The 10,883-nt window shown below is 46.9% G+C and overlaps 1 protein-coding gene across 1 annotated transcript in view; it reads right to left on the bottom strand.

Moving 5' to 3' along the window:
* The window catches only part of FBXW8 (F-box and WD repeat domain containing 8), a 52,335-nt gene that overhangs the window by 6,784 nt on the left and 34,668 nt on the right, over positions 1–10,883 (bottom strand). Inside the window, 1 exon segment of the mRNA XM_042022921.1 lies at positions 2,285–2,412. Within this exon segment, the coding sequence (XP_041878855.1) occupies positions 2,285–2,412 (128 nt within the window).

Below are 10,883 nucleotides of genomic sequence, written 5' to 3'. Positions count from 1 at the left end.
GGGGCTGTGCTCTGGGTGTTTGAAGGGCTCACTCCTGGAGCTCTGGCTACAGCCCGGGGCTGTGCTCTGGGTGTTTGAAGGGCTCACTCCTGGAGCTCTGGCTACAGCCCGGGGCTGTGCTCTGGGTGTTTGGAAGGGCTCACTCCTGGAGCTCTGGCTACAGCCCGGGGCTGTGCTCTGGGTAAGGACAGGGCCTTTGGAAGGGCTCACTCCTGGAGCTCTCCCTGATGCCCTGCGTGTATTCTCACAGCAACCAAAGCTGCTCCTGTTTGGAAAGCACAGCTGGAAGCCAAGATCTGAGCCCTGCTTATTCCATGAGCAAGCACCCAGCTTTCAGGCAGGTGTCGGTGCTGGCACAGCCCTGGAAGAACCAGAGGCACTTGTGCTGCTCAGATGTGCCTTAAAGGAAAAAAGGAACAGTGTTTTGCCAATCCCACGTGATGCTGTAACACAGACCTGGCCCAGCATCTCCTGCCTGGACAGCTGGGCTCAGTGGGAGCACTTCAGACTCATCCCAGCTCCAGGGAGGTGCTCTCATGGCCAGGCTTGGACCCTGCTCTCAGACTGCCTTGGGAGTGAGCTGCCTTGCCTTCAGGAGAGCGTGGAATACGTTTGGATCCACACCTTTCTGGGTTTGCCATGTGTTTGCTGTCCCAACACTCCTCACCACTCCAGCTCCCACCAAGGAAAAGCAGGATCAGCACATGCTCCCTGCTAGGAGGCCTCTTGCCAGAGCAAAGCACATCTCAGGAATCAAACCAATCAGCAGTGCTTCAGCAGGAATTTCTGAGGGAAGGACAGACTTTACAGGTCCTACCAAAACCACTTCATGAGCATTACTTATCAAATTCATGGTTTTGAGTAGAGCAGATTCAAGGGAAACTGGGTATTTAATTCAAGCAATAAGTGTTCCCTCTGGCCAGCAGCAGCCTGAGTTCCCATGGCAAGGTCCCTGTTTAATAAACCCACTCCATAATAAGGCCGTGGAGATCCCAGTCTTGTTCCACGTGTGGATGCCCAGCACATCACACGAGGATTTGACCTCTGAAATACTCTGGTTCTGCCTCCTGGATGCCAAACTTGTCTTCCAAACTATTAATCCCTAACTCCTTGCTGTTCTAGTGACATCCTTGAACTCAGTCAGTGCTTGAGCTGAAAGGCCCAAAAGCTTTCCGGAGGGGAAGGGCACAGACATCTACTCTGCTATAAAGGGGAGGGATATCAACTCCAGCTCCTCTCCTGTCACCATGCAGGAGATCAAAACCAGAGGTAGTTTTACTGGGGTGCTTTGGAAAGCCAATTATCTGCTTTTAGAGGGAAAAAACCTCCCAGGGATTCAATTCCACTTGTCAAACTTCAGCTATTTCCTTTCTCCTCCTTGCTGAGAGTGCGAGGTTTGCTCGCACTCCCTATTCACCAGGAAGGGAAAAAAAAAAAAAGCTGTTTGACAAAATAATCATTTTTGCAAGCTGCTGCACTGGCGGGACAGAGGCCTGGGATTTGGCAGAGGGAAGTACCCGCCTTCCAATCTGATCCCAGCACCAGAGCAGAGCACCACCTGCAGCCTGGTGCCCAGTGTGGAAAGGAGGAGGGAAGGAAGCAGGAGCCATTAGAGACTGGCTCCTGGCCATCCCACATCTCCTTTGGTGCACTGGATCAGACCCCACAAACGACTCGCCAAAAAAAGGAAATCTAAAAATTGGACTCAAAGGGTCTTTTTAAGCACTTTAATCCTTTCGCACTGCCTGTTCCCAGCGCGGCCATTCCTGGCACCAGACACTGAGCTGGGAAAATCCTACTCCCCAAGCCAAGGAGTTAAAGAGAAAGCTGCTAATCAGCTAAATAGAAGCTGGAATCTGTTCATATGAAAGTCTCTTTTTTTCTCCGTCACCTGAGGGACATCACAGTGTTCCGAAATACACTCTTGACATCATTTGGCAGCCGGGCCCATCTCATCCTCTGTGATTCATCCCTTAGGTTATTTTTTTAATATCAGAAAGTGAGCTTTTAAATGCCAAACTCATTTTGCGGGTGGCGGCGGGGAAGTGGAAGATATTCCAAGTGGTCTCGCTGGGCTGTGCATCAACTGCGTCCACCAAATGGCTCCGAAAGCTCCTCTTCCCGTGGAGCTTCCCCAGACAAAGCACACTGACAGCCACATCCAACTATTACCTAATAGTTTGTTCCTCAGCTTCATGGAAACATGAGAGGAGAAACCGATTCCAGCAGGGCCAGAGGTAGGACAGGAAGCTGGAGGTGGGAGACCGGAGATGGGAGCACCTACCTTCTGTCCTTGTTGCCTGCCACCAGCATGTTGGGGGGACTGTTGTGGAGGTTGACACATGAGAAGTCACCTATGGAGTTGCCCACCTTGGTCACGCACTGGTTGGTTTCCAGGTTGTAAAGAAGGATCTGGCAGGAAGAGAATAAAACACCTCAGAAACGGAGCAGGAGCACCATGACAATGTTTTGCTGCAGCACAAAGCAGAGGTGTGACCACCAGAGGTGTTCTGCAGGACTTGGTGTGTAAAACAGAACCAAGAGACAGAGCTATCCCCATGAAGAGAGGCAACAACACCCTCAGAAATAAGGAATTTATAAGCCCAGTGGGATCCAGCAAGAAGCAGTATGGCCAGGTACAGCTCCCAGGCAAACCACACGGGACAAATCTTTCAGGCTTACAGGAAAAGCAAAGAGTTTCCTCATCAATGTTAACATATGACAGAGCAGTAAAAGCAAACAGCAGCAGCCCTGGGGAGGTTTGGACAGATGGACAGCGAGAGGCAGATCCGGTCAAGGGCAGCAGGAACTGCAGAGCAGAGCTGACCACGGCCCTGCTGAGAGCCTGGGTGCCCTCACACACACAGGGAAATGTCACATCTGAAGTGGCAGCTCAGATGGGAAAGGCAGAAAAACAACTCTGATTTTAGGCAGCACCCGAGATGATTCAGTCAGAGCCTGCATGCGAAGCACGAGCTGTTCCCCGGCCGTTCCCACTCCTCTCCTCAATCAGTTTAATCACAATTGCTGTCCTTCCTGTGGGGCCAGATGAGATGTGTCTATTTGGGCCTTCCAATTTAGGAGAACAAGTATTTTTAGAAACAGAAAAATGCACTGGTCAAAGCCCAGTGGAGCTCAGCGCTGCACCTGGTCTTCTATAACTTCATAAAGATGATTAAATTTCATGGTGATGCTCGTTTAAATTAAAAGAAACCTTGTGACCATGAAAAGAGTTAATGGTATTGGAAACATCAAAAAAACCCTACAGCTTCCATGGCAACATCAGCGTGGCCATGTCAACGTCACATCAATATTCTTTACTTCTAATTTGCTGATTACAGCCACGTGCAGCTCAATAAATATTGCACTATCTGGATGTATTAGCTCAACATTTGCCAGAACAGCAGCACTGATGCTGCCTGGCCTTTTATTTCCTATCTGTGCCATTTTAGAGATCTGAAAGGTGAATTAAGAGAGCAGGAGAGGATCATTTGGTGATGGAGAGCGAAGCTTTAAAAACCTCGAGGAACAGGGCAAAGAGAGGCAGAGAATTTGCAGGTTTCCTCCACCTGCCATTTCTCCCAAGACCAGGCAAATTCAGACATATTTCAGCACCCTATCAGGATCAACACATCCACATCCAACTTCCTTAGGTGTTCCTAAGATTTATAATCTCCAAACTAGCTCTTTGTGGAGCTGTCCCAAAAACCATGGCATTTTTCATCCTTAAGACCCAAAAAAACCAAAGCAAGGACAGGGTTCCCTTTGCAGGGAAATTTAGGACATAAAAGTAAAATTGAAATAAAAATTAATTAAAACTTCCACCCCAAAGAAAAAGCTGCTACAAACTGCATGGAAATGTTAGTGTCTGAGCTAAAAAGCAGTTTACAGCCTGTTCTCACTTCAGCCCAGCTCCCAACAGCTCAGTAACCAAACCCACAGATAATGATGTTCTGGCAAAGGCACCTCCAAGGGTTTTCAGTGCAAAGGAAATTAATATCTGTGCCTGGCAACTCAAACTTCTCCTTGGAAAGTCTGGAACAAAAGACAAAGTCAATAAACTGCTGAATTCAGCTGAAGAACAATAAATGATGGGGTCAGGAGCGATGGATTCCAGCTCCCAGTTGAGCCCTTCCCAGCTGGATGTTAAAACTCCAGAGGGGAGAGGGCCAAAAGCTGCTTTCTTAAAAGTCCCCTGGGGCTGATACTTGCAGTGAACATCCACAGACTATTAATTTATCTAAACGACCAGAGCTCCCATCCATGCCATAAACACAGGATACATACTTGAACATCCAGTCATGGCCATGAAAGGCTGGAATGAAAAATTGCTTCCACGTAGCACTGAAAGATTCCCCTGTTTTCCATGTTTTCTCCTGCCCACAGCCCTGTGGCAAAGCTCACAGGTAACACCAGGTGGAAAAATGACTTATTTCTCCTCACATTGTAGGTGGCCACCAATTTAAAGTGTTTGCATCTCACAATCTATAAGAAAATAAAAGTTCACACCCACAAAAATGGAAGAAAAGCTTTTATCATCTTCTCCTACCCCCTTTAATTCCTTCTCTCCTCATGCCCGTCGATATTCCTTTAAAGATTGTTTATTTTAACAATCAACAGGATTGGTGGTTAAAATAAAATTTATTTTCAATTTTATCATGCACAAATATCTTACTAACCAATTAGCTCCATCACTGGAAGAGTCTCTTTGTGCTCTTCAGTATCCAGGTTTTGTCTATCTCAAAATTCAACCTGTCTTGAGCAGTTTTATGGCCTGCAAATGAATTTCAAACCTTTATCCTCCCCAGCTGATAAGTAAAGAAGCTAAAAGCACTCAGAATGCTGAAGTCTGAATAATAATTTCCTGGAGACAGGGCTTTAAAAGCACACTGATGACAATTCTGAAGTTGCTGGAACACCTCTGATGAGCTCTCCTGCAATATCCCAAGGCAAGAAGGATTTTCCTTACAAAGGCCAAGGAGAGAGAATGGAAATACCTGGTCAACAGGGACTTGAAATAAGGGCCTGTGTGTTAAAGGGCAGATAAAGCATAAGGTCTCTGGGAGGTTTATAATCCTATAATGCACACTGCAAAGGGATTACCCTTTTAAAGGTATTTATAATCCTATAATGGACACCCAAGCCCAGTGACCTAATAGGTACCAAACTGAGGGAAGTGAACCAAGAGCATTTGGGTGTGAAATGAAGAACCCTGGGATAACACACTAACGAGCAGCCCTGGCCCCACTGGGATCTCAGGGAGGAAAAGCTTTAAAGAGGCCGTGCAGCCAGCACTGGGATCCGATGCCCCAAATAAGAAGTGTCACCTATTAACACCGGCCAAATGAAAAGTCCAAGTTGTTGGCCAAGAGCCAGGCAATCTCCCTGAATGCTTAATAATTCAACAAGCCAGGAATAGCCAGAGCACCTTCAGCATTCTGTTTAGTTAAAGACCACAGAGATTAGCAAACACATTATCCATCTCCGAGGCGATTCTCTCCCTGTTACAAGTCCCTTAACGACCTTTACCATCCCTCCCTCTCTCTCTCTCTCTTTTAATAAGGCTGAGCAAATGGGACTTCATTTTAGCCCACTGCCACAGACTGGGGGCATTAATTATTCATGCCCATAGTCTCCCCTTTGTTAAGGCAGTGCATTAGACTAATTCCCCTCTTTACTGGGCGACTTGGGCACGGCTCAACCTGGGCTGCCCTTCTGGTAGGGCTGCGCCGGGAACGGCAAATTCACAAGCCCAGGCACGGCAAGAAAGGAAAAGTTACTGTTCTGCACAGAACTGCAGAGCAGTGGGTACAGGGCACTCTCTTTAAATGCTGTCCAAGAACTCATGAAAGATGCCTGAAATTAATTCCCAAAGAATTAAAGGCTCTGGAGCCAGAAGAGCTGAGCTGTGAGCTTTGTTACATCTCGCAGCTAAGTGAGGTCAAGCGTGGTCGATGCACTCTGCTTGAGATACTTCCAAGAAAAACCAAGGAACTGAAGGAAATGCTGCTGATGGAACTCTTCCATGCGTGTCCAAAGCCCCAGCAGGTGTTCTGGGATGCTGCGTTGTCAGAGATGTCTTTTTTGGATGGAACATTAAAACAACAAATCCCTGAGCACTTGTTATCAAAGAGCCTGTGGTACTTTCAACAAGAGCTGGGGTGTCCATCCCACTGTCCTGGCTGGGAGCCAGCACACGCCTGCTCTGGGGGAGAGCTGCTTTCCCTTTCCCTTTCCATCCCCTTCCTGCCTCCTGTCCAAAGGAGCAGCACGGAGAGTGAGCTGTGGCTCAGAGCTGGGTGAATCCCTCTGTGTGTGGGGTGTGTTTGGTTCTTATTTCGATGCAGTGTTGCAGGGAGGATCATAAATATCAGCAAAAAGCATTTTGTAAAACCACATTCAAACCCTACATCCTTCTCCCCACTGAACAACACACAGGATCCATTAAAGAACCACTTTTTCAGAAAGAACTGTCCAGGATTGAGGTTTCTGTCATTTTAACTAAAATAAAACCACCCTGAGCTGCTCAGAGTGGCAGAGGATCAAGCAGCAAGCCTGAGAACAGAATTTACATTTATTTTCAGATTATGTTTCTCCCCCTTTCCTTCTGTCCAGCCCTCTGCCAGTTGGAAAAAACACTGCCTGAATACACACAAATATTGCCAATGAAAAAAAAAAAAAAAGTCGTGAAATTCCAAGTCCACCATAAATAAAAAGGGATCTGGTTTCTGCTCAGGTCAAACCCATCCAATCCAGAGGGTACCTACAAAAGCAGGAATATGCATTTGTGAGGGAACTCATCAAATTAACGACAACATATGGTCCACACTGCTGCAAGTTTGGATTTTATTTCTAAAGGAAAAAAAAAGAGTATTTTTAAAGTTTACAAGCCCCAGGGGCACATTTTCCCGGTGCAAATGTATTGGATTGCCTACTGTAAATATGGCACATCACGCTGCAACAACAACAAAAACAATTTGCCTGCTAACAAATGCAAGGTCAGCACGCTGATACTTGTGCACACAGATAAGTGTTCTGGCTCCATAAATTTCAAGATGAGCTAAGATTTAAAAGGAGCAGCTGAGGGAGACAGACAGACAATCAGAGAGGAAGAAAAAGAGTAAATCAAACACGAAACAGCCAGTTAAAAAAATAAATAAATAAATAAATAAAGCAGTTAATTTCCATGAATAATGGATGTTTGATTTAAAAGCAGTTTACTCCAATATGATGTAATTTTTGACAATCAGCCAGAGAGACTATTTTGCAAGTTCTTGCCAGATATAAGTCATTGTGGGGAGCTGGGAACACAAGCACTTCTCTGAGCATGTGGAAAATTGACTTTCATGCCATCCGAGAGGTGACTTTTCCCTGGCAGACGCATGCGCCGGGCGCCGCCTGAAAACGCAAAACCAGCAGAGCCCGCACAGCTCCCGGCAAATCCAGCAGGAAAAGCAGCTCCCTGCTCCTCCCCATCCAACACCTGCTGCACGAGTCACACACAGAGCTACAGACAAGTGGAGTTCGCTTTTCCCTTTGAAGTTTCCCTGTGCCTGGAGTTGCAGAGTGAGGCTCCAGGCTGGTGGCAAGAAGGGGAGCCAAGCGTTGTGCCGGCGCTGCCAACGCACCTGCAGCCCTGGGCACTGCCAGCCCCCGGGGCTCTGCCAGCCTGGGATGGGCTGGGATGTGGGCAGATGTCTGCTAGGACCTGGAATGGGGTCACCAGGCTCGTTTGACTCGTGGCTGAAGCCTGGGCTAAGAGCTCCAGGGCCCATGGGGAGCATGTTGTGCTTACCCACTGAACCACCCACGCACTCAAAAAGTCCCTCTAGCCCAGGGACAGGTTTTCCCTAACCTCAGAGAAACCTTCTCCCGTGGAGAAGGGAGGCAAGTTGAACCTTAAAAACTGAATTAATTCCCTTGGTTTCATCACCTGGAATATTCGTGGCACATCCTAGCAGCTGTGTTTTCCAAACCTGAGGCACCTACCTAGGCTGCCATGCCAATTTTGAGGCACTCCCACTATTGTACAAACAGGGGAAAAAAGCAGAATGTCATTCATGTCAGCCAACAGAAAGGGATTTGTTGATTATTTAGTTCGTCTTTTATTCATTTATTTATTTTAACTTGCAAAATTATTCCTGATCATTTCTTCAATCAATAAATCATGCAAAATTTCGACAAGGAAAAGTTCTGGACTCTCTGCTGGTCTCTTTTTCTTGTAGCGGCCAACACAGCTGAGCTCCTCGGAGAGTTTTACCTCTCTGAAGTGGTACCAAGAGTTTATAAAGAAAAAGGTATTGAAAACACCTTTCAACACCTCCAAAGATCTGCTAACACCCTGCAACTCCTCAAAGAGAGACATTTGGGCAAGTTCCATCTGTTCAGGCACCAGTAAGCCCTGCCCTTCTACTTGTATGAAAACAAGAGTCCATAAAGATGAATTTGTTGAAAATTGGGCTATATACAACGGTCACAGGGGTTAACAGAAGCGAAAAACCCCACATTTTTAAACAAGGAAAAACTACGATTAAAAAAATGGAAGTCTCTGGAACTCTGTGAGAACTGGAGACATTTGACATCAGGAAAGACAATGCAGCTTCTCAGTCAGAAGGATTTTAGTTAAAATAAAGATGCAAAAAAGATGTTAAAGCTTCTGTAAAGAAGCTATGACCTAAATATATCATCCAAAAATGACTGTAAAGTATGAAACTCAATTTAAAGGATTATTTACTATTGCCAGAGAAGCTGGGGATGCCCCTGGATCCCTGGAAGTGCCCAAGCCCAGGCTGGAAGGGGCTTGGAGCAGCCTGGGACAGTGGGAGGTGTCCCTGCCCGTGGCAGGGGTGGCACTGGATGGGCTTTAAGGTCCCTTCCAAGCCCAGCAATTCCATGATTTCAAATTTGTTTTCACTCGTTATCAGTTCCCAACAGTGGTTAATTCCACTGGATGCACTCACACTTCCAAGCAGCTGAAGAATTCCACGGAAACACCAAATCCAGGAGCAAACCCAGGCAGTGTTTCACGGCTGCTGAGAGGAGCCAGGTGAGCTTGAACACCTTTCACCAAGTACAAGCCAACCAGCAGCTCCAAAGAGCTGCAAAAGTGACAGCATTGACAAGCAGCACCCAAGAGAGCTGATCTCAACACATCCACAGCCTTCTGCCTCTGAGCTGGAGCTTTAAACCATCCCTTCCCTCCTCTCTTCCCCATCCACCAGTCCTGGGACCAGGTTCCACAAAGCAACCAAACCCACAGCTGAACTGTCCCTGATAATAGCTGTAATAGAAATTCTCATGCATGCTGTATGAAGCTGCTTTGGTAGAAAAACCTCCAAATCCTCCTTGGTTCATTATCTTATATCCCCCCCAAGAACTGCTGAGTACGTTAAAAATTTTGAGCAGAATTTGAAATACAGGAGAAAGTTGTGTTTGAGGGTTTTCCCTCCCATCTCAGGAGAATAAACACCTCTAAATTTCATAGAAATAATCCACAAAGCTCATCTGAACTACAGTAGGAGCCCAGACTTACCTGACAGCAGATTCAGGGAAGGTTATAAAGGCACCAGCTATGAGAAAAGCTTCAGCCACATCCAGATTGCATCAGAAATCAGACGAAGTCAAGCCTAATGTTCATCCTGCTGCCTCCTTACGAGGGTTAGATCCTGACACAGAGAGGACCAAGGCCAGTCTGTGGATTTAATCTCCCCCATGGTGTTTAAACCCAAAATTCCAACAGGTGACTGCCCAGCCTTGGTGCTGGTGCTGCAGCAGCTCTGTGATCACGGGGCTCCCAACTGCCTGACATGGGGGATGTGTCACTGGCCTGACATCATCCCTCAAGGAATGACCCCTGGATGCCCTGGGAATAAGGATTTCCCCTGTGGGTCGTTATCTGGGTTATTTAATTAGCCCGGCACAAGCCTAGATGGGAACACAGATCTCAGAATTTGGAACTTAAGGGAAATGATGTATTTCATGTTGAATTAACAGAGCTGAAACAACGAAATCTTTCACAGCTTGACTTAAAAAAAGAGCTCCAGGAGCACCAAAGCAGAAGAACTTTCAAGAAACAGCATCATATTTGGGTTGTCTGGTGCTACTAAAGTGCAAGCTGAACTTCTCAGGGATGAAGCATTTCTGTTTTCCCCTCCATCCTGCACGGGTGTCTCTCATCTGACAGGAGCCAAGTCTAGGCCACGGATTTGATGTTTTCCTCCTCTCCGACATAAAAGTTCTCACAAAATTTATGCCTCAGATCTCAGCTTTGCTGTCAAACGTGGCTAAAATTAGAAAACGATTAAAAAAAGAGAGAGGGAGGGAAAAGATGGTTTCCCTAAGTGTTTTCATCGGGAAGCAGGTTACTAGGCAGGGATTGCGAGAAGAAAAATAATAACCCAGAGGAAAACAAAGAAAACCCCAAAGTGGGGAGAAACACAGGCAGCAGCCAAGGGGGCTGGAATCCTGCAGGATTGCATTTCCAGGAGGGAGAGCTCTCCCAAAGACAGATTGTCACCGTGTGCCCAGCGTAATCAGCCGCTGCAAAGTCCCTTCACGTCTGCGCGAGGCCGGTAATTATCATAATAGACATTAGTAATTAATTTCCGGCGTGATGTCAGCTGGAGCAGCAGTGCCAAGGCAGTGTCCTTGTCACACCCCCCGGCTGTCTGGGCCCATCTCCCTGATTAGGATGCACCAGGCTTAATACAATCTGCCAGCAAGAGCAGGGCAGCTCAGGACTAATTTAGGAAAGATGTCCGGCTTTGCTGAGCGGCACTCGGGGCCTGGGGAGGTTTCTCTGTTCCTTTAGGAGGCACAGAAGTGATCACTGGGGTAATGCCCACAAATGAGGAAATTTTACCTCCTGACCTCCCACCTCCGGA

The sequence above is a fragment of the Corvus kubaryi genome, unplaced genomic scaffold (genome assembly GCF_017639235.1).
Source record: "Corvus kubaryi isolate FWS band 111438036 unplaced genomic scaffold, C.kubaryi_AGA036_p1.0 127, whole genome shotgun sequence".
Lineage (NCBI taxonomy): Eukaryota > Metazoa > Chordata > Aves > Passeriformes > Corvidae > Corvus > Corvus kubaryi.
Note: the sequence above shows the minus strand (reverse complement) of the source record. Positions and strands in the feature narration are given on the sequence as shown.